General features: G+C 42.1%; 1 protein-coding gene across 1 annotated transcript in view; it reads left to right on the top strand.

Annotated features, from left to right (window-relative positions):
- Positions 1-1,653: 1,653 nt before the first annotated feature.
- The window catches only part of LOC139688617 (acetylcholine receptor subunit alpha-like), a 500,693-nt gene continuing 474,498 nt past the window's right edge, over positions 1,654-27,848 (top strand). The window contains exon 1 of the mRNA XM_071586164.1: positions 1,654-1,863. Coding sequence (XP_071442265.1) covers positions 1,815-1,863 — 49 coding nt within the window. The 5' untranslated portion in view covers positions 1,654-1,814. The remainder of the gene's footprint in view (positions 1,864-27,848) is intronic.

The following is a 27,848-nucleotide window of genomic DNA, read 5'->3' as shown; positions in this document are numbered from 1 at the left end:
GCGTCTGCAGTCGTGACTCATGCAGTCCTGCAGAATGAAACGTTAAGATGATCAATAATGTACCAATGGGCATTACGCCGGATCAAGCTATCATTGACAAAAAAAATCATAGCTTTTACCACGGACACCAGTAGATGGTGGGAATACACCAAAAATTGTCATGATATCACTTTGTTTGTAATAAGTGATTCTAGTGGCACTTTTGCTTCAGGTAGATAGGAAGCACTACAATGTTTTTTTTTTTGGAAAAATATACTTTAAATCTCATAACTGGCTGAATGGTTGGTACGAAAAGGTTCAGTAAAGCCATCGATGGGTATTTTGGAGAGATTGTGGATCATTTAATTTCCAAAGTTCATACATTTCAAATATTAGAGACTCAATTCACTGTAATGGAAGAACTGAGCATTTAACCCGCTGATATTGACGGTGCCATAAAATATTGGTAATGCCATTTATATATGCCATGTTACGATTACATTTATGTTATAATTATTAGGTTTATCGATTATTTTTTATTGAACATAAGTTAACGTGTTGGGCGGTGCGTGCATTTTTATGTAATAATTTTAACAATCGAATCCTCATGCCCCTAGCAGGGTATTTTCAATAAAGTGACGCCGGGACACAATATTTTTAACACGGTCATCCTGTTTCCACCAATTGGTACATTCAGGGAAGACGAGGAGGCGACATTATCGGTTACTGCGCATTAATAAAATGGTAACAGGTGTGCACTCGTGTTTCTGAAGCAGTCTCACCTTTCCCGAAAAGTTTTGAGTCGCTCTCGGGGGACCGAGTGAATACGGTTCCAAAAACCCGGGGAACATCAACAGAGATGAAGGCTACCATTTCCGCAACGCGTGGAAGAGAGTTCTCCGGAAACGGACCAATCAGCGAGCAGCTACTAGACGGGATCACCTATATAAGGGTGGCCAAAATCCGTGTCCCTCATCTTCGACCTGAAGACGCCGAATGCAACTTCGGCGAAACTGTTGTCATCATCAAACAACGACGCGGTGAAACCCGAGAATGCAGAATCCTTCATATTTATTTGGTAGTTGTGTCCATCCAAAACCTGTCTTAGCCGGTAGATCACCTTAGAATAATAATTACATGAAATAGTTATAAATATCGTAAGGGTAAATCATAAAAAGGAAAGGTTCTTTTTAATGATTACTTCAACAGTAAGAGACATATTCTGTCAGTTTTGTCCCAAGAAATCAATTTTTCTCTTATGGAAAAGATATTTAAATGTTCTGTGGCCTTTTTTAAATTCATGGTGGTATTATTTTACTCTGTATATTATTATTATATTATCTAATGTAAATGCTCTGTGGTCAATGTTACGTTGCCCTCGATGTAATTTCGAATCCCTTCACTCGGACTGCGGGATTCCCGTGAGGGCATTGGATTCATTTTTTCTCCCCCATTTCCTCATTTCAGACTTCAACCTCCCCACATCCCTTGTGCTCCTCTGGTCTATTTTAACACCGGAGGTGCACGGTCTGCCGCAGTAGGAAACCCGGCGTCGGATGTCGGGAGGACGGTGGTGCGGAGGCCGGGTGTGGGGGCCGCCCCCGACCCGCCAGGGGCAGGGCCAGCGGAGGAGGAGGTTGGGGCGGCAGGCGGCGGGGACCCTCTGAGGGGCGGCCCCGGGCGGCCGTGGAGTGCCCCTCGGACGCCAACCGGGAGGCCCTCCCGCGGGGGGCCGCTTGCCGCCGTGCCTCGGGGGCGGTAGAGCGGGCAGTCTGCGGCGGTGCACCGCGGCCGTCGGAGGCGGAGAGCGGCCCCTAGCGTCTCCAGGCGACGGGATGAAGAGCCTCCTGAGCACGCTGTGGATCGTCCTCGCGATTGTGTCTGGTGAGTGTACCACCCCTGCTGGCCTCGGCGCTGGCGTGCGTACCCTCACAAACGCCCCTCGGGAACGCCTCCTCGAGAACGATTAACAAATCCGGCTTTGTTGAAGGATATGCATATTTTTAAACTCATATGATTTTGATTCTCATTGCTTGTGGATGATTTTACTGAAAAACCAGGTCTTTAACGAGTGAATAACAAAATTATCACCTTATTCCCGTGTAATCCTCAACCGCGAAGATTGTAGATGCAAATGAAGGAGAAGGAATGCGTAATATGTCCTACTCACAATTAACTCAATTGAATGTGTGTGCATAAAATTGAATGTAAGCATGGAACAAGCAGGCTCTCTGGCACCGATAAGATATGTGCAGTAACTATGTCAAGCAATATTTGAACGGGTTCAATAAAAACAGAACTATTGTTCCATTCGATGAGAATGATGGTAAGAAAACTCTCAGTTGAGTATATTTTTGAACAGAGGTTTATTTTGGTTAGTAGCTAATTCTCTCTTTAAATTTATTTGTCTTTATTTTGTAAAATACTGCGTAAAACTTGCGAATGATGTCAACCCCTAATGGAATACGGTCACATTGATGTTCACCTCGCTTCGAAAGAAATCGGTAATGTTCCGATGATTCCAATTTCTATCATATACTCGTATATATAAAGATCAAATCAAGGAGCGAGATGGCGTTGACCAACAAAAATATAGTAAGAAACAATAAAGCACGAAGTCTGTATGGGAAAAATCCAGCCATGCCATATTTTGAAGAAAATAGTAACAGGGAAACTTAAGTCCCCTTCGAGGTGCTCCCTTTGGGACTCATGCACTTATCCCATCGTCTCTTTTACTTTTCAAAACAATCGGCAAAGTCGTTTTTTGTCGAAATAGTCATCAGCTGCCTCGTCGCATTCTCCTTTATCTCGTCAGTCGATCGTTGGAAAGACGGTTTTTTTCAGGGTCATTTCACGTAGATCTATACCCTATCTCCAGTTATGGCTTTTTTTAGAAAACCTGGGTCATCATTTGCGGCTTGGAGCAAGTCCCCTGCAACTGCAGCATTGAATTCTTTGCGCTGACGTTAAAAAAGGGAGAATGCGGGGACGAGGCCACTCAGATGAGCATTCCAACCAAAAGGAGTATTTCGAAAAGTGGAAAAGAGACGTTGGGATAAGTGTGTGAGGTCCCTGAGGGGAGCACTTCGAAGGGGGGCGACAAAGACCCCTTCATTGTTCTAAGTAGGCTATTTTTCTCAAAAATATTGCACGGCTGGATAGTTTCCGGACAGACTTCGGAAACTCAGACATGCATTCTGGGGGCAAGGTAATGATTTATTCTAATGTTAAGGCGTGCATTGCCAATTGCAGAATAGGGGGTTTGGTTGGCACGTGAGAAGATGCACACTGCTGTAGGTGCAGAGGGAGTAGGGGATAGGTGGGAGAGAGTTAAAGAGCGGGTGAGAAATGGACGTGACTCAGGCTTTAAAATTAGTCCACGATTTATATTATGGTTTGTTGCAGGACGTGGGAATGGCTTTGGGACGGGGTGGGAATTTAAGAAGTGGATTGGTTGATTTGAGGGCATCTGATAGGTTAGCGAGAATAATTTTGTCCAGAAAAGGTTTCTACACAGGTTATTTTTTATTTATTTTCGAGGTGTATGGCGTTGATTTCTGCAGACATATTTATTTGCTAAAAACGACAATGCTGCTTTGAGGGCGCAACAAATATTTGAAGAAAAATTAATTCTTTGGAGGAACATAAATATTGAATGCATATTGTGGCAACTCCATGAGGAGACAGATCCATTAACAGTTAACTCTCTGCACCGTAGCCCGAATGCCATCACAGGGACGTGTGGCGGTGGTGCTAGGCCACCAACCATTCAATTTCTGCTCCACTGTATATCCACATGCACCCTGCAATTCACCGAAAGGGAAAGTGGAATTGGGCAACCAGGCGCCATTCGCTTAATATCTCTTACGAGTATTACAAAGTTAGTTCCTACTGCTTTGACTACGTTAAAAAGATAAATAAGAAAATCCATTAAAAAGGTCTCCATTAAAGGATCACAAGAATCGCAGACATTTTTATAAGCCGTAATTCTATTCATCCGGGACCGCAAATCAAAAATATTTATCTAACCCGAATCTAATCGAGACGACACCCTGCCGGAAGGCTTGAACAGTTCGGCAGTATATTTCTTTTATTTTACGTCAAATTGATTCCTTCGCATGTAATTGAAGGGCGAAACTATATTATACATGTTGAATGCAAAACCATGCAATTGGCATCATTGCATTAGGTTCAACTTTACTCTGAGTCCTCGTATATTAAAGGGTTCCCCACCCAGAACACGTAGTAAATGCGTGAGGCTGAGGGTCTTTTCCTGCAAATTTTCTCTCTTCTCGAAGTCACAAAGTCTCTGTATCTTGTTCAATTCTGTATTCAGTGTTTCGTGAGATAGGTCCAATATGCCCTTGGCATACTTTATTTGGGGCATAAACTAAATAAAATTAGCATTTCTCTTTCACTTTTCTTCGCCGCATTTTCCAAATCTACCTGTGATGAATGCCACTTTCTTTAGGGCGTATCCGCTAAAAACTTGTATGTTCCTTCCCATTGAAAATCCGAATCGATGGTGAGCTCCAAGTATAAAACGTGGTATCCAACGTTCATCTGAAACCTTTAAGTATGTATGTTGGTAAAGCGTGCTCGTTTTTTTATTTGCTTAGAGATGACCTAATTGTATATTTTTTTACTGTTTGAATCGAAACTCCAATCTGTGGAACATTTTGGATAGTTGTGTCATTCAAAGTAGCTAACGATCTTTGTCGCTGGCTATAACCCTGTAGATTGCAGTTTCCTCAGCGGTCTTATGATGTATTTTGAGGTGATATCATTGATATCCCCCCCCCTGGGCTAGAACGTTGACGTGGTGCAAGGGATTTATTTTGTTCAGGTGACCCCTATGGATGCGCTGGCGAGAGCAATAATATTATTAGGATTATCAATTCAATGTATTTCGAAGTTCAGGAGCCAGACGAAAGGTAGTCTGCGCAGAGTCTGTTCCTAAGTGAAACAGCCGTTGAGTGATGGTGTCACGTGGAAAGCACTAATGAGGAAGGCTACACGAAACCATCTCAAGTTTTAATCCCAAGATTTCTATGGCGGACAGTATATTAAATATGAGTCCTGGCAACTACGGGACTCGGCCCAATCGGCCGTGTGTCGTACCCGGCAGCGGCCAAAGCAGACTTGGAATGTTGGGACGAGTCGAGGGCAAGAAAGTTAAAAAATATAAAGCAAAAGATTAAGAGAGAGGGAATGTTTTGGGGCTGTGTTAGGCGAGATGGAAGGATGGCGGGGATTACTGGAGTGATAGTTTTAGAGTGATATGCAAGTGAGAGGAAGAGAGCGATATGATGATGGAGCCATATGGGTAAACAGCAGCTCCACGGAACTACTTAAAGGTCGGGAAAAGTTGGGGGGAAGAATTTCCATGGACAAAATGGTAGCGGGAAAGAATTTTCACATGTGAATACATCAGATTAGCATTGGTATTTATTCTAAAAAAGAGAAAGATAGCCATGTCTGGGAACTGCAGAGCCATGAATATGATTTATCCTACAGCTAAAATGTTTTCAGGGTCATCAACAGGAGGATAGATAGCAGGGCAAATGATTACCTAGGAGGATGATCAGTTTGGGATCTAAAAGGGGGGAGGCACGCGTAATGCCATTGCAATAATAAGGTAATATATAGAAGAAACATAATTAAGATGTATTTATCTGATTTGTGGATTTCGAAAGAAAGTACGATAGACTGAATTTTAAAAGAATCAGTGAACGAACTGGAAAAAAACAGGAGTACATTGGAGGGATGGGAGGTTAATCCGCCACCTGTGTTTGTCTCAGACGTGAGTGGTGAGTCTGGGCTGACAGCGTTTGGAAAAGAGGCAAGATAAGGATGTTCATTATTACCTGTGATCAAGCACGAGGAATTAATCAAAGACTTAGCGTTTCCACAGGAAATAATTTCATTTCAATTTTATTTCTATACATAGAACGAAACGCAAAGTTTCTGATTCTTTCTTCATGCTTAACAAATTGATTCCCACAAAGTATCGGTATCGGCAGTCTCCCATATTAACTTTAATTTTCAACGTGTATGTTAAGGTGATAGCAAAAGTACGTAACTTGCAAAGTACTGGGGATCGAAATGAAAGGTGGTTGAGTTTTCGTTAAATTTTAGGTTTGCGGATGATAAAACTTGGGTAGCGATTTAGCGCCGGGGTTACATTCCTGAGCTTATTAGGCAATAAAAGTATTAACAATAGGCCAATTTGATCGAGTCCTCTAGTTGTCAGAAATCAATGCATTATAGTATCAATTATACAAATCTTGGGATAAATAATAGAGATAGTTTTTCGATGCCTTTCTTTGTTCCATTTTATGACATCACGCCATCATTAAATGGCCACCCTACTGGGGATTCTCACTGGGGTTCGGGATCAAGATATACCCTGTCGACTTCTTCCTCCGTATGGTTGCTCGGTTGCATGTATACCTGAACAATGACCAAATTCGTCGGTTCTGCTTTTATCTCTACTAGTAGTATTCTATCCGTTACCTGCTCTTTGTTGATTACGCTTCTTCCTACCTCTTTATTTAATACTATGGCAACCCCTCGTTGGCTCTCGTCCCCGCCGCTGTATATTATTCTATAGTTATCACTCCAGTAATCCCCGCTCTCCTTCCATCTCACCTCGTATAGACCTAAAATATCTATATTTCCCCTTTCCATCTCTCGCTTAATATTCTCCAATTTCCCTGTCCTCATCATTGTCCTAACGTTCCACGTTCCTATTTTAACTAATTTGGTCTTCTTCTCCTGCGTCTTCTGTCCTGCTGCTGCTGGTTTTCCCTTGCAAGGGTTTCGTGGGATGACGACCGTGGAAGCCTTGCCTCCCCCGCTGCCGGGCACGACACACGGCCGATTGGGCCGAGCCCCGTAGTTGCCAGGACTCAAAATCTCTGTGTCTTCCATCATGTTAATCTTGGGAATGATAATTGAGGTGGTTTCCCGTTGCCTTCCTCAATAGTGTTTTTAACGTGACACCATCACTTACTGGCCGCCCCACTGGGGTCAGACGCCATTGCAGCCGCCTCACTGAGGAACAGACGCTGCATGGACTACCTTTTGTCTGGCTCCTAACCTTCGACCTATCTGGAATGGGTGACCCTACCAGGAGCAATTGTTATTACTCCTGCCAGCACAGCTCTAGGGGGTCCTTCCACCACGTCAAGGTTGCGATCTACGGAATGGGTGTGAAGGTCACACCAATTCGGATCTGGACTCTGGGGAGGATGAGAAACAAATTCATGCGTTTCGTTTTACGATTGATTCAGCATAAGTATTGGATATGTGCGGGCGGTTAATATCGCAGTGCATAATTCTGCCTGTTGATTTGAAAATCGCTATTTTGGGAATTATATGGCCTTAGACCATGTCCAGTGCTTTCCTAGAGTGTAATTAATGCTATAAATTACTTTGGGGTGGCTTTTGGAATATACTTATACCCCTTTTCCTGAATATCGGGAAATTAAATGACCATAGAATTTGCCGAAGCAGCCGTCATATCACCTTTTCGGTGTTGGTGTTGCCGGGTAATTCCACGCAGAACTTTGTTTGACCTGAGGGTCAAGTGATGTCGCCTAGTTTCTCTGCTGTTTAGTGCACTCCAGTTATATCGCCCGAATTTCCCCATCCATTTGAAAAACCCTAATTCCCTCATCCCTTACCCTTTCCTCCTGGTGCTGCACCCCCTGCCACACCCCTTTTTGGTGGCTTGCAGGGTATTGATGTAGATGTAGAAGTGAACCCGATCATTATTCTGACACGTCTTTTTAGACGCAAATGTCTTGTTACTTAGGTATGAGGAACTTCAGAACCTATCACGCACATTGATCTGCTACGCGTAATGATTATTTTCATCGTATAGATGGCATCCATTGTAATTTTGGATATTTCTGGTACTTTCATTGAATCTTATTTGTCAGTTATCTCTTGCAATGGTTGCAGCTGTAGTTTAACACATCTTAAAGCTCTGCTTGAAGGAATAGCCGACTCACCGCGAGCCCTCTATAGCATTGCTTTGGATTTCTAAAGGCGGAAGCAACAGTTGAACTCAGCCTCGTCTCTTACCTCCATCGCTTGCGTAGGCGGACTGAGAGTGTGTATCTTCGCGATGTTAAACAACCCTCGCCAATGATGACGTAAACATTTCAACTCTGGAGCACTCGAGAGGCAGAAGGCAAGCAAACCTCGGCGACGTGGCGTGCTCCCGCCCTCTCTCCACTCGCCATCGATCGTCCGGATTTCGAATTCGGGCGCGAAGCGTCGTCGCGGGCGGGAGGGAGTGGAAGGCGAGGCGGGGATTGATGGGTGAGTGAGTAAGTGGCAGCGGCGGCGCCCTCTCCGACACCCGGTCGTCGCGGGGGAAGGACGCGGTGGCGGCCAAGGGCGCGGTGACTGAACTGCATCGAAATCCGTCGCGGTCCACTCGGCGAGATTGCCTCGGGACCCGTCTTTCGAGCGACAATGGACCAGGAAGACGGAAGGAACGCGTTTGCCGGAGAGCGACACCTCGTTTGACAGAAGTCTCTTCATTTTGAAGGCATCATCTGCATGAGAAAATATAAATTAAAAGCGAGATCGGAAGGGGGAGTCAGTCGTGGAAATTTGAGGAATTTGAAGACATTAGTCGTCATTGAAGACTGTTGCGAGGAATTGACCTCATCGGCCTTCGTTCCACGCATTTCCGCTACCTCACTCACTTTCATATATCCCTCTTCCCTTTTCCTCTTCCCTCTATCCCCCTTTATCACCTGCCACCCCTTCTTTTCCCTTTGCCACTCCTGCCACTTCATTTTCTCCACCTTCCCACCATCCGCTCCCTCACCCCATTCTCCCCCTCTCCCTCGCTCACTCCGCCTCGACTGTGGGACACGCTGGACTGGGACGATTTTCCGCTCTCCTAAACCCACCACAGTCAACTACTTTGAACGGAAATTACTCGTTCCATGAGGAGGGGTTTCAGAGGTGGTATTGCACGCCTCGTGGCCCTGGGATCAACGAGTAGATTAGTACCCGCGGTGGCTTTCAAAGGACGCTATTGCCCTCCAACGCCAAGTTTCATGTCAGGCATTTCACTCCCCCCCTTAATCTTTCCCTTAATTTCGCAAGCGTGCCACGGGATCCCTTATAATTGCATTTGTTCTCTCGCTTTCAGTGACTGAGCCATGGCCGCGCGGCCAACGGACGCCTATTAACTCGAGGTATATGCATTGAAACGTTTCTTCGCGCACGTCTCCGTCATTCTTCTCCGCCGTGAGAAATCAAGAGGGTTTCTTTCGTTAGCTTGGCTACTGCGTTACTTGGTTCCGGGCCAAGAATTAAAGATTAAATCAAGAACACCATTTTCAATATTTAATGTAACATATTTTTGGGAAAACCTTGTCTCTCTTTTGGTATTTCATCTAAATGATTTTGAACATTATTTTATAGTTTAGCTCACTGAATTTAGCTCTATTTTCGTCTTTGCGTATTTTTCTTTATTCTCGACTCGATGAATAGGCGAGAGCCACGTGGGCACTCCTCGTCTCCATTCAATTGGAAGTTAAGTTCGACTCAGATAAAACACCAATAACTGCGCCTAGCGCGTTTCCTGTTTACAAAAAAATATAGTTTGGTCAGATGTATTTATGACGTCATCCCGGGTACGAGTCAGTATTTCTTTTCTTATTTTCCCGTCATTCTCAGCAGCGGAGACACTTGGACGCATGCCAAACGGTTGGAAAAACATCGAAATTCTATTTCCCAAATGTAGTTTATTTCTAATTCCATTGCATGTTGATTCGGACAAATATTAAGACATTAACAGCAGACACTACTGCTTTCTGCGCTTGCCAATTGGACGAACTACGACATTTATTGATTCACCCGCAGAATTTCAAGGAACAACGCTACTCCGTCAAATAACTCATTTCTGTTGATTCAATTTTTCGCCGCACTCAAGGAACACCCGTTCACAAAAACGGCCGAAACTGATCAACAAAACATGATATCAACAAAGTGATTTAAAGCGGTAATTCGGGAAGTTTCCGCAGACACAGCCCTTTCAAGTAGATTAAAAAATCACCAACTGGAGGCGAGCTTTTTTTGGTCACACAACGCACGGCCCCTTTTCTCATGGAACAATGAGCATTGACAGTAACCAAAGGAAAACACACCTTATTGGTAATGAAAATGATTCTATGCTTCGACGATTTGCCAATATAGCTGAACAGAAATGAAGTGCTGAACAGAAATGTCATGGATTTTATAATTGAGTTCTTAATACTCTTATTAGAAGGAACTATTTATTTTAATAAAATTGACCTAACACTTAATCATTGAAATTGCCTGTTACGGAAATCACACGAATCCATATGGTAATTATTTTTTATTATTTGGTAATCTACCGGTAAAGGTACGTCTTTGGATGGACACAGCTAGAAAATAAACATTTTGTGACTCCTAAAAAAATTCAAAATCCAGCATCCTTCTCTGCATCAGGTCCCTCTTCTTCTCTGAGTACTTTCTTCCTCCCTTCATCCCGTCCAACATCCCTATACTGTTCCTTCCCTTTCCTCTTTTGCCCAACATTCTCCCCTCTATCACAGTCTTCAACATCCCGTTGCCGGTCAATACCCCCTTCAACCACTTTTCCTGCCTCCATAGGATTGCTCCCAACAAACCCCTCTCTTCGCCCACCATACCAAGTACTTCCTCATTTGTTTTCCTCTCTGTCCATTTCACCTTCTCCATTCTTCTCCACACCCACATTTCAAGAGCCTCCAATCTACGTCTATCCTCCTGCTTCAATGACCACGTTTCCGCGCCGTACATAGCTACGCTCCATATTAAAGTTTTTACGAGTCTTTTCTTAACATCCTTACTCAACGTCCCCGTCATCAACTCCCTCCTCCTTGTGAAAGCCTCTTTGCCGAGCGCAATTCTTCTCCTTACGTCCCTACTTCTTTGACCGTACTGTTCCAAACCACTACCGAGTGGAATCTGGATAGGCGGTGTATGGAAGAGGTGTAAGGCCGGGTTGCCCATTATCACCGTTGCTGTTCAACATTTATGCAGAGGAAATGATTAAAGCGGCATGGGAAGAACTGGAGGTAGGAATGAAAGTGGGCGGGGAATTCGTAAAATCAGTTAGGTTTGCTGATGATCAAACTTTTGTTTGTCAGTCAGCCGGGGGGTTGCTAGCATTGCTGAGTGAATTGGAAATTCAGTGCGACCGGTATGGGATGAAAATCAATATTAATAAAACAAAGGTTATGCGATTTTCTAGTAAGAAAAAGGCTAAACTTAACATTAAAATAGGGGGGCAAAAACTAGAGCAGGTAGTACAGTTTACGTATCTCGGTAGTGTTTTGGACCAACTCGGTCAAAGTAGTAGGGACGTAAGGAGAAGAATTGCGCTAGGCAAAGAGGCTTTCACAAGGAGGAGGGAGTTGATGACCGTATCTCATGCCGTATCTCATGACTCTTTTAAAATTGGACTAATATTAATGTCAAAAATATTGATATACCTGCTTCTGAAAGACAAATTACCGTATATTATACTCGAAGGCAAAATAAATTGGTAATTTCGGAAGGCAAAAATTTGTATTTTTCCATTCTCTTCAGTCTGTAAGCTTCGTTGAGATTACCTCAATAAAAATACACCCCCTCCCGATGTTTTGTGTGGAAATAATGAAGAAAACTCAGGTTTCCTAAATGCTTGACTGAAAATGACCTCTAAGAGTTTGGGTGAGTAGAGTAGCTGTATGTTCGATGAATGTTTTAGAAGAGGGTTTTTTCAAATTTACTGGAATGGTTTGTCTGAAGACGGCGTTAAATAGCAATGCTCAGCATTTTTATTTATTTCTACTTCGAAACATAAATTGAGCCCTCCTCATGGACTACGACACCTTGACGTGATGGGCGTTCTAATGAGCCCTAAGAATTGCTACGGGGCTCAGCCCGCGGCGCCTCTTGTCGTGCCCGAGAATGTGAAAGGCGATCATCCGCAGTCTTCGTGTCAAGAAATCTTCGTAAAGCAAAATCGAGAACATCGGCACGGGAGACACAGAAGAAGAACGCACCAGTTAGAATGGAGACTTGGATTGGACGACGTTGAGATGGGGAAGTGTAGAATAAATAAAGCGAGAGAGATGGAGGGAAGAAATATAGATATTTGTGAGATACTCGAGGAAAGATTGAAGGAGAGTGGTTATTATTGAAAAAATAGTTACAGAAAAAATTACAGCGAAAGGAAAGAAAGTCAGCGTTGATTGGCAATACTATTGAACCAAAAAGTCGAAAAAGTAATAAACGGAAAAACTGATAACGTTATATGTAGAAGTAAAAGTGGAACTAATGATCTTGGTCATTGCTCAGGTCTACATACGTGGAAACAAGCAATTTAAGGGAGAAATAACTTAACAGAGTATACAATTAGTTGGATGACTTTACTGCTGATGTTCCTGGATGGAGACACTCGATAAGGACGTGATTGGAACGTGAAGGCAAGGAAAGAATGGCGAGGGAAGGACGGCGGTTAAGTGGAGGCTACTGCTTAGGAACAGGTAATGACCGTGACTAGAAAGCAATCGAGTGCTGTGAGAGTCTGGGCATAATCATTTGAAAAGTGGGTTTGGACCCCACACTAGTTGTAGATATGTATGAATAATGACCGGGGAATTAGGAAGATATGAATTAGGAAACGAATATGCTTAGGCAACAAATTCCGGAACAGCAGGATAATTTTGCATATTCCAGGGAGCGGATGCGGATTTATATCCTAATTTAGTAATATTTAAATCACACATCGGATTTTAGAGGAAATAAATGGAAAATGGGGATTTTGAGAAAACATTAAGAGTGGGAAGATAGATGGGTGCATTGAAAGAAAAATGGAAATTTATGAAAAAATATATCAAATGCCGCAAAACAAAACTATGGTAACAATAATAGGAAAATGATAAGAAAACCAATGATTGCTGACAAGATGATCAGAAGATTTTGCACACACAATAAAAGAGAAGAAAGTAAAAGGATCCCAATAATAACAAGAGTCTGCTTAATAATTAGGTGAAAGAAGCGTGATTAAAGACGAAATTCGTGTAATTGAAAAGAGCGAGTAAGAAGCCTGACATTGGTGAACTTTGCCGAAGGGCGAAAGCGGTCTCAAGAGGGAAAGAGGGAAAATTCGTGTGAACGATCAAGGATGCGTCAGGAAAAGTATTAATGGTGCCGAAGAAGACTAAAAATATAAACAAACCTAATCGTAAAGATATTAGACAAGCAAACTTAGATATATGTAGAAAGCGAATACGGTGCGGATGAGGGTAGCTTACAGGTGCCTTACAGGCCCAAACATACTTGAGAGCATGTTCGGAAGGGCATTAAAGGCATTGAAATTAAATAAGGCCCTGGGAGTTGATATCAACCCTGCGGAATTACCTGAGGTTTAAGGAAATATTGATTGGAAGAGTTTTTATGGATTATTCGTAGATATTTCTTTTACGAGGGAGACAGTTCGGCATTAAATATCTCTGAGTTACTCGGTATAACGAAATTGGAAAATGCAGCCATATGCATGTAATATGGACGAATAGGTTTGGTGCGACGCACAGCTGTGTGTAGATACCTTGCTTGTGTTTGAGTACCACACGATGCGGCACTCAAAATCATTAAATAGGAAATGGGATACAGTGTAAATGATAACCAGGGTGATCAGTTCGGGTTCAGAAAGGGTAGAGGCATTAATGAGGCCACTAGTTTAGAGGGACATAGAATACGATCAGGATGCGTTTCTTTGTTTCTTAACATTTGAGGAGGCATTCGATAGTGTGAATAGGTAATGACTTAAATGCAGAGAAAGGATTAGATTGGAGGGAATAGGTGGACAATCCGCAATCGGTCTAAGAGTGATGAGGTACGAGTGGGGGGATGGAGCGATAGGATAAGCAGGGCTAAGGAGAGAGAAGAGGCGGGGGTTTCCATCACCCCCTCCCCCGTACTTCTCTACACATGTGTGAAGAAATGGTTGGATAGGTATGGGAAGGGCTGGACACAGGAATGAAATTTGGTGGAGAGATCAATGAATCCGTTTGGTTAGCGAATGAACAAACCTTTTCCGGTCAGTCAGCCAGTAGATTGCAAATATTGCTTTGCGCACTGAATAGCCAAGGGAATATGGAAATAGCCAGCACATTGAATAGGTGTGGCTTGAGATTCAGCGAAATGAACCAGTTTTATGAGGTTTTCCAGAAAGAGAAAAGGTAAATTAAACATTACAATAGGAGCATTGAAACTGGAGAGGATGGACCACTCTTGTTCAATGATGAAGGAACGTAGCGAGAAGTTAGCTGTAGGGTGTCAATAATGACGAGACCCTTGACACCCCCGGGAGGGTGGTGGAGGGCGAGGAGCCTTTCTCGTCCGGAGCGTATCTCTTTTTGGGAGTGAGTGGCTTCCGAATTTCGTTTTCCATATTCTACATGGAGCGTACGCTATTTTAAATTTCCAATGCCTCTAAAGCGTACTACATCTATCCTCTGTCTTACACACGCATAGTTTGAAATTAAAAGTCACTTTTGTGATATTTTTATAAAATATTTTTAGAAAAACGTGATGCTGAATTGCCTTTCTCACACAAGCTTGGGGCTCCTTCACATTATCTTGAAATCCTCTGCCCATTTCGTGCACTAGCACTGTACCAGACCCTAAATTATGGACTCCACTTATATTGCCGCTTGGAAATTTGTCCTCTGTGCAGGAAATTCTGTTCGGCCTAAAATAAACATGTCCTCCGTACGTGAGGCATTATTTATTTTAGTAGGCTATGGTAATCGCATATTTTGGTAATTTCTTTGAAAAATGTCCCCCGCCACCATACCGATATTGGAATCTCTGCCATTCGGCAGTAGAGTTGTGTCTCGGTTGAGAATTATCTATGTCTTTCACTCCTAGTGTCTTGAATATTTTGATATACAATTTTTCATGAGCTGCTGATAGCATCCATTGTTTTTGCCTATTATTTTCATTTCAGCTAATTCCTTTTTTTTTAACTTTATTTGTGTCATCGGAATGTTCAACTATTTGCGAGTGATAGTGTTTAAAGCGCATAACCTATGGAAAAACAATATCGTTCTTCCAAATTTCCAAAAGATGGAGAACATCAGATGGTTTTTTATGTCATCAATGTTTAACCCAAGGCGGTTCAGTGAATTTTTATCTTCAATTTCGTAAGTCTTTTTCAAGTAAGGGTTCAGTAATTTAGATGAGCCAAAAACATTTTAGTTGCCTTTCGGAGCCCACGGACGCGCAAAACATAATCGCTTACATATCGATGCCAACACAATACAATTTCGGTGAATGCATCCATTGAGGAGAAGAGATCATAAGGTGTTTGAATTTCCGTTTGTTAGCCGGCTGGGAGTTCAATAATCAACGTAAAGACAGCCGAAAGGCCAACGATGACTGGTGGTCACTGCAATTACGCGCTCCAGTTTGTGTGGGCTTGTTTATGTACCCGAAAAATATCCTGAACAATTAATCCCAGGAAAAATTAAACAGCATCGTAAATTGTGAAAAATATTTGTCCATGTAAAGAACAGTGGGCCTTCTTGGGTCAACACATCAAAGAAAAGGGAATGTGGATGGGGACTCTGATTCGGAGTAAGAGAACGGGGGAAAGGGGCGCCGCCGCCCCTAATTGGATTAACTGGTAGCGGGATTGCCAAATGAGATAAATCCGCGCGCTCCCAAATGAAGGCCACCCCACCCCCCGCTCCGCCCGCACTTAACGATTATCGTCCGCGTTGTAGCGAACGTCTACCGAAAATATTACCCCCATCAAGGAGGAGTAAGGGCGGCATGGGAGGGGGGAGCGATGGAGGGCCGGGTAGGACTCTTGGGCTTTGGACTTCCTCGACCTGGTGAAGAGACATGCGCCCCGACATAATCCGGCCTCCGCCACACCTCCTCCATTGCCCTCCATCCGTCTTCCTCCCGCGAGCGTTACCGACCCCGAGGGCGTGTTGGCCCTTACCGACTGCCGGCGACTCACGGTGCGCGCCAGCGATCGTAGCGGCGACGGCAGCGGCGAAATTTGAGCGGCATTTAGTTAGGCACAATGAACCCACTTCACGATGGATGCTTTGAATTATGCAAAGGTCCAATAAATACAAATAAGGTCCTTCTATTTTCACAGCTGTAGAATTATGAAAGGGGTTTTAATTAACGAAATAGCAAAAACTTATTTGAAAGATACAAAATGGACAATTACAATATGTTAAACATAATCAAACCAAATGACCTAATGAAAATAATTTAAAAACACACCATATTCAATTTATGTGTATATATATACACACACACATGTATATATTATTATTAGGTAATCTACCGGTTAAGGTAGGTTTTTGGATGGACATAATTACTAACTAAATAATTTGTGACGCCTAGCAAAACACAACATCCTACTCTACATTAGGTCCCTCTTCAGCTCTGAGTACTTTCTTCCTCCCTTCATCCCGTCCAACATCCCTATACTGTTCCTTCCCTTTCCTCTTTTGCCCAACATTCTCCCCTCTATCACAGTCTTCAACATCCCGTTGCCGGTCAATACCCCCTTCAACCACTTTTCCTGCCTCCATAGGATTGCTCCCAACAAACCCCTCTCTTCGCCCACCATACCAAGTACTTCCTCATTTGTTTTCCTCTCTGTCCATTTCACCTTCTCCATTCTTCTCCACACCCACATTTCAAGAGCCTCCAATCTACGTCTATCCTCCTGCTTCAATGACCACGTTTCCGCGCCGTACATAGCTACGCTCCATATTAAGGTTTTTACGAGTCTTTTCTTAACATCCTTACTCAACGTCCCCGTCATCAACTCCCTCCTCCTTGTGAAAGCCTCTTTGCCGAGCGCAATTCTTCTCCTTACGTCCCTACTTCTTTGACCGTACTGTTCCAAACCACTACCGAGTGGAATCTGGATAGGCGGTGTATGGAAGAGGTGTAAGGCCGGGTTGCCCATTATCACCGTTGCTGTTCAACATTTATGCAGAGGAAATGATTAAAGCGGCATGGGAAGAACTGGAGGTAGGAATGAATGTGGGCGGGGAATTCGTAAAATCAGTTAGGTTTGCTGATGATCAAACTTTTGTTTGTCAGTCAGCCGGGGGGTTGCTAGCATTGCTGAGTGAATTGGAAATTCAGTGCGACCGGTATGGGATGAAAATCAATATTAATAAAACAAAGGTTATGCGATTTTCTAGTAAGAAAAAGGCTAAACTTAACATTAAAATAGGGGGGCAAAAACTAGAGCAGGTAGTACAGTTTACGTATCTCGGTAGTGTTTTGGACCAACTCGGTCAAAGTAGTAGGGACGTAAGGAGAAGAATTGCGCTAGGCAAAGAGGCTTTCACAAGGAGGAGGGAGTTGATGACAGGGACTTTGAGTTAGGATGTTAAGAAAAGACTCGTAAAAACTTTGATATGGAGCGTAGCTATGTACGGCGCGGAAACGTGGTCATTGAAGCAGGAGGATAGACGTAGATTGGAGGCTTTTGAAATGTGGGTGTAGAGAAGAATGGAGAAGGTGAAATGGACAGAAAAGAAAGCAAATGAGGAAATACTTGGTATGGTGGGCGAAGAGAGGGGTTTGTTGGGAGCAATCCTATGGAGGCAGGAAAAGTGGATGAAGGGGGTGTTGACCGGCAGTGGGATGTTGAAGACTGTGATAGAGGGTAGGATGTTGGGCAAAAGAGGAAAGGGTAGGAACAGGATAGGGATGTTGGACGGGATGAAGGGAGGAAGAAAGTACTCGGAGCTGAAGAGGGACCTGATGTAAAGAAGGATGTTGTGTTTTGCTAGGGGTCACAAATTATTTAATTAGTAATTTTGTCCATCCAACAACCTTCCTTTACCGGTAGATTACCTAATAAAATATATATATATATATATATATATATATATATATATATATATATATATATAACAAACATAAAAAATTTACTGTGACCGTGTTGGTACAAAACAATTCCGAGGTACGTTAACTGTTGTACCTGCTCACGTTTTTTCCCTCCTATTTTAATATTTAGCTTAGCCTTTTTTTCCTAGAAAATCGCATAACCTGTGTTTTCTTAATATTGATTTTCATCCCATACTTGTCGCACTGAATTTCCAATTCACACAGCAATGCTTGCAACCCCTTGGCTGACTGACAAACTAAAGCTTGGTCATCAGCAAACCTAACTGATTTTACGAATTCCCCGCCCACTTTCTTTCCTACCTCCAGGTCTCCCATGCCTCTTTTATCATTTCCTCTGCATACAGGTTGAACAGCAACGGTGATAGTGGGATACCCTGCCACACACCTCTTCCTAACACTGGCCATCCGGACTCTCCGTTCCCCACTCGCACCTGAGCAGTCTGAGACATGTACAGGTTGCCAATTAGCCTCCTGTCCCTCCGGCCAGATTCCTTCCTCATAGATACTACGAATCAGCCCATAGAGCCCCTTCCTCCCACATTTGCCTAAACATTTCAGTAGTTCCGCAGGAATGTTATCCACCTCCACGGCCTTATTTAATTCATCTCCCTTAATACCCTACCTATCTCATCGTCGAGTATGCCTGGACCTAAGCTATCTTCTTCTACGTCATGTTCCTTTTCAATGTCTAACTTTATCGCTCTAAGTTCTTTATCATACAGTTGCTCTATATACTCTTTCCATCTCTCTTGGATCTTTCCTGTGTCTCCTATTACCTTACCCGCATTATCTCTAACTGTTAGCATAGATCCTCCTTTCTCACTCCCGGTAAAGATTTAACTTTGCTGTACAGCGCACCAATTTCACTCTTCCTCTGCAAACTTTCCATATCCTCGCACTGCGTCTTCCACCAAGCTTCTTTTGCTTAATTTGTTGCCCGCCTAAATTTATTGTATAATTCTATGTACTTCATTTTGCCTAATTCCGTGTGTACATTCTTCCATTTTCTTCGGTCTTCCATCTTTGTAATTATCTCATCAGTGATCCATGGTTTCCTAGTCATTTTCGCGTTAACGACTCCAATAGTATCTTTTGCGGCTTTCGGTAACCCTTTCTTGATGCATTCCAATTTTTCTTCGTTAGTACTCAGCACTTTGCCATCCTCCATGATTTTTTCTACAGCCTGTTGGTATTCCTTCCTTGTAAATCCATTTAATGCGTCTGCATTCCATTTTCTAACCCGCCGCCTCTGCTTCATCTTTTTGAAATGGATGCTATATTTTATAACAACTAAATTGTGGTCAGAGTCCGCATCCGCTCCCTGGGAATCTGTGCGAATTTATCACACTGATCCTAAACCTGTGTCTAACCAGGATATAATCTAGCTGGTACCTTTCTGAGTCACCTGCCATTGTCCATGTATACCTGCGTCTTTTGTGGTGTCTAGATCAAGCGTTGGTGATGACTAACCCCTGTCTCCTGCAGAACTCAACTGCTTTCTCCCCGCGGTCGTTCTCCGTGCCCAAACCGTTGTCCCCGACCTCGTCACCATCTCTTCCTTCGCCTACCGTCGCATTCCAATCCCCCATCACTATCAAATGTTTCCAACTCAAATGGGTATGAGATTATTCAACTTACGAATATCGAACCAACATTTTGTATTCAGTAGTTCACATTCATCCACTTGTGAATTAAAAACACTCCAAACAGATTCCGCGCTGCCGGTTGACATAAATCATGTTTTTTGTGTGCAGAGATCGAGGATTCAAGTCGGTGGTATAAGCAGCAAACAGAAGGAATGTATTCCTCAACAATTTAAATTTTCATAAAATTTCATAAAAAGTTTACATATCTTCAAGGAAAACGTTCGTCATTTTTAGCAAATCTGGAATTTTTAAGTTAACATTCAATTCTCGTGAGATTGGTGGCTTTGAAAATATTTAATATAAAAAACGCTAACATATGTTCGTATACCTTCCTTTACGTTACATCTTTAGGAAACCGGGAGTGGTAATATTATTAATAATATTATAAATTGGTGAGATTGGAGGGAGAGGGTATCCTGAATGGACCATTGAGAGCGGGAGGAAGAGCGGATGAAGGGCGGGTGGGGCGAGGGGAGTGGAGCTCGAGAGAAATTAAAATGCACACGGGCGTGCGCCAAAGTGTTCACGGTGTAGCAACTTAAGAGGAACAGGTGTTGTTCCAGCAGATCGATGCTTGGAAAGGGCGCCCTGCTCCACCCCTACCCTCGGGGGTAATTGTTATCATCGCCCCTCCCTCCCCCAGGGAGAGCAGCACCCCCCCCTGGGTCGCCCCCTCGTAAAACGTGCCAAATGGGCTCGGGCACGCGCGCATCCTCGCGCGCGAGCGAGCCCCGAAGTCGATAAAGGCACCTCCGCCTTCATCTCGTGTGGGGGCGGTCGTTTTCCCTCCCGAACAGCACGCTCCGTGGGTTTTAAAAGGGGTTTTTTGATGGTCGCGAGGCTGAGTGCTCTCCCGCCTGGGCGGGAGGGCGGCGGCGGTGAGGCGTGCTTTGGTGGCGGTGCCCGCGATGGGGCAAATGGTGAAGAAAAGGTGGGGAAATCGATTGATTAGGGATCGAGTCCCCTCAGGTCGTGCGCCGGAGGGCCGGCCGGCTTGGGGTGGGTGCCGAGATGGCGCCATGCGCTGGGGCACTCCCGGGACGGGTTCCGAGGGCCCCCTTTCTCTCGACGGCGGCCACTCTACACACGTACGGTAGAGCCTCGTCAGCGCAAACCGCGCAATGCAAGGGAAGAAAGTGTCCAGCATCCTGGGCGCCTGAGCATTGGAATTATACCACCGCGCACATTACGTTCCCGTTACTTCAGGATTTTTGTTTCATTTTATTTGGATGATTGGCACGAGACAACGTGGTGTAAAATGACCTGTGCCATTTTTAAGGGCTCAGTGGAAAATTTTGTCCTGCGTAATCCACAGAAAAATTGGCGAGTGTCAGTGCTTAAAAATCTGACGCGTATTTTTTTAAGAAAACGTGAAATTGCTCTATTGAGGATGTTAGGTCAAAAATGTTCAAAGCAGAACCTGAAGTAACTTTCACACATTTCAAAATTAAAGCGAATAATAGCTCACTGGCGATTTAGAATCACATCGTTTTAGAGAGGATATAATCCCCTTTGCCTTAAATTAAAGTACATCTACTCTACATTTTGATATAAAAGATGCATATAGTCATATGCATCATTCAAGAGAGTCATAGTATTTGCGGAATAAACTATAATAAACAGGGAAATGAGTAACAAATCAAGATTAATACAAGAGTTACCTATTTTGGCACACCAATGGTTCGTATTTCAAAGATATTTAGATTTTGACTGGAAATAGTCAAATCAAGAAAACTGGTGTCTCTCTTGATTTCTTTCCACGCGAACAATTGTCATGAAAATTTAAGAAATTCAATGAGTTCAGAATGTATTTATATTTCGCTTTGAACCTGACCGGGCATAAAAAATTCCAAAATAAAGAAATCTAAATTTCAGGTGAAATCTCTTTCAAGATTTGTAATAATAAATCGTCAAGGATTTTTTTTGAAAATGTATTATTAGCCACTTCGTTCGAAGGCACGATATACCACCAAAGAATATATTTGAGATCAAGTGTATAACGGACAATTGCACTAACTTTACACCGAAAGATCAGAATAGCTGAAAGCGACTGCGCCAGGGCCTCTTTCTATCAGCTCGTCCGGCAATCGTAGAAAAAAATTTGAGATGCTTTAGGGTATGCATCGGTCGTAGTTAACCTCCATTTTTACAGCATTGTTAATAGTTTCGCTTCCTTTTTTAAATTAATTTATTTATTTATTGGCAACAAACAAAGTAAAGTAAAGTTTGATGCTGCCGTCTTAGTTTGCAGTCACCCAGTGCCATTTGCCCTCGTATTCCGTGTGATGGTCTATGTCCACATTTGGTCGGTAAATAATCAACGGTTGGCTATGATCCTCATGCCAGAATTAAACATTAAAGCATAACATCAGATCACCGAAAAACTGTTTTCAATAATGCCTACCAATAGCCACAAGATGAATGATGAACAGTGACATTGTACATACAGTAATACGTATACTGGACCATTAAGAAAATAACAGTTCGCGTTCCACTAGGATGGCCTTATCGCACCGAGAAATGTCTGCGTTATGATAATGAAAGATAGAACCAGAATAGCATTTTTACTGGACACGAGGCCTTCAAAACCTCATCTCAAAAACAAGAGAATAAATCTCCACACCATAAAGAGTAAAGTGCTGTGGATATGATGCCAGGCACTATAAATAATCTGGCACACGGAATTCAATGAGCAGCTTTAATTGACACAAGGCCAGTCGGAAAAATATTCATCTCCCTTCACCTAGTTCACTTAATTGAAAAAATCATGCATGTGATTTCAAACCAGAGATTTGGCACGCTTGCCCAGCTATAAGTTTCGGAAATCCTCCGTGGCAAATGTGATATTGTCGACGAATTTTCGTGAGATTCTCCCTCCGCCCTCCCCTAGCTGTGAAGCTAGTATTCATTAGCTAAGTGCCAGCAACGGAGGGTCCACGCTTCTTATCTCCCCTCACAACTCTACTCATTACTTTGCTCTTCGTCTCTCCTCCCTAGAAGTTCGGTCATCCTTGTCTTTGAGTGTGCGTGCATATATACTTGAAACTTCCGTTGTCGATTCATTTGATGATATTCTGCGTCGAAGCCCATGTCGTGTTCTTAATATATTTTTGCATTTAAAGACCAAATTCAATTGAGGAAAATCCCTCACAATTACGTCAAACACTACGGATTTCAAGTTGATTAAAAATTACTAAACATCCGCAATTTTAACGAAGTATAGTAAAATTATATAATTATTTAAGGGGCAATAATCTGCTGACAATTAATTTAGGCCACTAATGAGTAGGAACACCGACATATAAATTACGTTTAACGTTAAACACTTTTAAGTAATTTTGATAGTATTCATTAGGTCAAAATTGAAGTCGTCTCCACGGGGAACGTACTTTAATAAATATGAAAATCATTTTTTTAGAAATGAAAACTAAGTTCTCGAAATTGATTAAAGGAAAGAGTAAAAATAAAATATAAATGCAGTAAAGGGAATGGACATTAAGGGACATTAAAACTTGAACTACATTCACTCACAAACTCAGCGCTGAAAAATATAAATTTCAAAAGAGCTCGAAAAAGTTAAACGTGACGGAATGGAAAAGTTTATTCCATGAAAACCTATGGAATCAAGTTAATACAATATGGGATTCAGAGTGGCGTTAAGAGGACAAAGAATAGTCGAGTTTGATTGTGAATAATTTAATAATAATGGTGAAAATATTATGAAGAACTCAAAAGGAAACAGTGCAGAATGTTTTTTAAAAAGGAAAATATTATATGTTAATCCTTTCTTACCCTTAAAAAATAAAATCTATACGATTATTAATTGAATATTATCAATCATTTTGGTTTTTTGTGACAGAAATACAGGTGAAGTCTCCAGATGTACATTCCTAAATGTTAGAAAAAGTTGTAAGTGCGATACATGTACGTAGTGTAAACAAGATTAATATTCTGTACAGTTTTTCCAGAATGTACATAGATTAGCCACGAGTACACAAACCGGAGTCTGCTATGGAGCTGAAAGTTCGTAAGTGACATATTATTGTCGCAGCAAAAATAAATCCGAAATATGAAAGAAAACTACCTTAACCTAAGAAAAAATCACCGCGATATTACTCAGGGAAGTCATTAAAAACAACGGAAGTTACTTAAAAACCGATTTTGTAGGTCCACAAAAGATGGTTGAGTAACTCGAAAATAGAAGCTAGGTCACATTTAACCCACTTCTGCAAAGGGAAAACACGAGTAATAACAGACCTTTAAGGTGTTTAGCGTTGATATCCAGCAAATATTTTAAGCATATAACTCTTAGTTATAAAATGATCTTTCTCTACTTTGGAAACATAATTTGCACTGGCAAACACGGGATAATAAAAAGCTGATTAGGGTACTTGTACCTGATGATGACGCTTGAGCGTTGAAACTGGTTGTACGCAAATAAAGGACAGTGGAAAGATATATTGTATTCTTCATTTAATTAAATAGCTGATTAGGGTATTTACATTCTTGCTATCATGATATCTGGAGAAGGGAGTCCCAAAATGGATGTGGTTTTTGCGATTTCAATTAAGCCATGGACAATGTTCTTAACGAGAAAATGGTACATACACAAGATATCAAGGTTTTAACGTGAAAGCAACGCACTGGATTATGGGCGGATTATCGGACTGTTATAAAAACTCAGACTTCCATCGATTGAGTTCGTTAGAGCAGGTATAGTTAAAGGAATGCCAAACCAAAGTTTTTAAGGGACCCTACTCTTCTTGTTATTGGTTCATGACGACATATTTTTTCTCTTTAGCAACAACCGTAGATTCTTTGCAGGTGACGTAGTGATATACAGAAAATTAAATGTATAGGAAAATTGCGGCATGCTCTCTAGAAATTGAAGCCAGTCATTGTTATGATTTAAGATACGATGACTGAATTAGGAAATATGAAGGGCTTTAAGTATGGTATAAAAGGAAATGTAATGTAAGGTGTAAAATACATAAGATAAGTGATCCAATGAATTAACTCGAAAGAGATCAACATTCGCACATCGACATCGAATTTTTAATGGGGCCTACATTAAAATAATGTTTTTTTTAGGTTTGAGAAACTAGGTTTAATTAACCCTGTTGCGGCAATACTATAATGGAAGCGATAGACGTGGGTGTCATTCCATAGCTATTAGGCCACATTTAGAACACACTACTAGTATTTAGTAATCATGGAAGAAACCTCGGATCCAAGAATTAGAAAAGGTTTATAGAAACTTGATAGAGATGTGAGCTATAGCTAGGATATGAGAGCGATTTTGAGGAGTAAATTAATCGCGGGAAAAACGTTGGAAGGCTCTTGATTGAGGCGAGAGAGAGCAGGCAGGTGTTGGGCTTATAGAAAAGCGCAGGGCACTTGAGCTTCATCACAACACCGCGGGTTATTAAATCCCGAAATTTTATGAAATAGACGGGCAAAGCACGGGAGATCAGGGATTCAACCTTGCTAAAAGTGTTGAAAGTTTTTCCCTCCTCACACGAAACGCAATCATTACGAAATCCGAATCATTCTCCCGAATATGGTTTTGGTTAACTACCGAAATTTTATGAATTACTCAGGCAAATGCATAAATACATAAAGCCTATATCTACATCTGCAAATAGGCTACCTCGCAATTTGTTGCACGGAGGTGTGGCAGGAGCTTTTGGGTCATCAGCAGAACTATATATTACGAGGGTAGGCTGAAAACTAATGCACACATGTTTGTAGGTCACGAAAAAATGACCTTCAGAGGCAATTTTAGTGGCATGTGGAAGTAACATTCCCCTTCAACATGCATGCGTAAGTTTTGGGCCGTTTCATTCATCCAGTGTTTCTTGAGAAGCAGAAGTATGGAGGCGTGTTCTAATGCTATGTCAACGCGAGTTAAACAGCGTGCTGTTCTTGAATTTTTAACTGCTGAAAAAGTAACTCCTACTGAGATTCATCGTCATTTAAAGGCTGTTTATGGTGACAATTCTGTGGATAGGTCTACTGTAAATCAATGGGTAAAGAAATTTCACAGTTGCGAGCCTAAAAAAGCAATAATTTTCGATGAAACACGCAGCGGACGTCCGATCACTGCCACAGACGATTAACATCGCCAAATCGCCGAAGATTTGATTCAAAATGACCGGCGACTTACTCAAAATGTATCGCAAACCATATTGAAATATCCAAGGAAAAGGTTCGTCGTGTTCAAGGCAGCCTGGCGCCAAATATCTTGCCACATGACGACGCTCGTCCACACACCTCGCGCGCAACTGGAGGGGCTCTGCGAAACGTGAAATTTGAACCGATTCCAAACCCTCCTTATTCCCCCGATCTTGTGCCTTGCAATTTTTATTTTTTTGCTCAACTCAAGAGACACCTCAAGGGTAATCATTACACTTCAGATGATAAGGTGGTGGCAGCTTTCAAGTCCTGGATTCGAGAAAAGTCGGAAGAGTTTTTCAGTGACTGAATGAAAAAACTTGTTACACGTTGTGAGAAAGGAGTTAGCCTTAATAACGACTATTTTTAAAATAAATATATATTATTTTGAAACTAAAGAATCGTACTTAAATATACTTTTTTCCCGTTTTGCTTTTTTTGTCTGCGGTCTACTAGCATGTGAGAATTAGTTTTCAGCCTACCTTCGTACTCTGTATTAATCGAAATGCATGGCAACCCGCGACCCACATTAAGAGTCCGTGGATGATGACGATCGGACATCATTCAGGCAATATCTGATGCACAAATTTTAATAATATACTGTTTTATAACCTGCCTAAGAAAACAAACAACGAATCCCATTGAAAAAGGCTGGCCAACATACAATTCAGTCAACAACTATCAAGCAGCATTCCACTTAAACAGAAACGACAATTCATAGATTGATAAAACTTTGTGTGAAAGCGTGCAATTTTTTCTTTACATGATAAATTATATATTTTAATCGTGATAAGAATCATTATCTACGAGGTCTGTTCAAAAAGTGTCGCGACTTTTGTTTTTTTCACAAATTATGTATTTATTCATGAATCTCTATATTATACCCTTCATGGTAATCCCAATTAGATATTATACACATACGCCAACGTTTTTTACAATCCTCGAATCACTTAAAAAAATCATTTTTTGCGATCTTGTTCAGCTCCTCCCTCTATACAGTCTTTATCTCGTCAATCGTAGAGTAGCGCCGTCCTTTCATGGGCATCTTCAGTTTCGGGAACAAGAAAAAGTCACTTGGGGCCAGATCTGGGGAATACGGTAGTTGAGGCATCATTAGTGTGTTGTTTTTGGCCGACAATTCGCACGCAAAAGTAACGATGTGTGAGCAGGAGCGTTGTCATGGTGCAAAATCCAATTTCGTTCTTCCAAAAATCCGGGCGTTTGTGGCGGATTGCTTCGCGGAAATTGCGCATAACTTGCAGGTAATATTCCTTATTTACCGTTCTACCCTGTGGCAAGAACTCATGGTGCACCACACCCCAGAAATTGAAGAAAACTGTAATCAAAACGTTCATACTCGACCGAACTTGGCGCGCTTGCTTCTGCCTTGGCTCGTGCTGCAACTTCCATTGGGATGATTGAGCTTTAGTTTCCACGTCATAACCCTAAGCCTATAATTCTTCACCAGTTATGACCCTCCGGAGCGAATTTGGGTTGTCGCGGACAGAGTAATTAGCAATGTTAATACGTTGCTGTTATTGGTCGAAATTGAAAAATTTTGGTACGAATTTCGCGGCGACCCGTGTCATGCTCAAATTATTGGTAAAAATGGAATTGTACTAGTTAATTGATATGTTTAGTTCCTCAGCAACTTCTCTAATGGTGATTCGACGATTGGCCAATGCTATTTTCTTCACTTAATCAATGTTTTCGTCTGTTGTTAACGTACTTGGGCGCTCGGCACGCTCTTCGTCGTTCACATCTTCTCGGCCCTCTGAGAACATATTGTACCACCGATAAACTTGACTTCGGCCCAAGGCAGCTTCTCAATATGCCACAGTCAACACTCGGAATGCTTTCGCGCACTTAATACCGTTTTTCAAACAAAATTTGATACACATTCTTTGATCCATTTTTTGTAACAGGCAAATTTCGAAGACAAGCCAAAAAACGTCCAAGCAAAACCGCTCTACATAATTAATTGAACATTCTAAAAGACCGAACTTTTCGGCGTTAGTGAGAGACATAAGTACCAACATAACGCCACAAAGAAATCGAAAATCA

This window comes from Hetaerina americana, unplaced genomic scaffold (genome assembly GCF_022747635.1).
Source record: "Hetaerina americana unplaced genomic scaffold, ioHetAmer1.1.p SCAF_21, whole genome shotgun sequence".
Taxonomy (NCBI): domain Eukaryota; kingdom Metazoa; phylum Arthropoda; class Insecta; order Odonata; family Calopterygidae; genus Hetaerina; species Hetaerina americana.
This window is presented reverse-complemented; position numbering and strand designations above follow the sequence as displayed.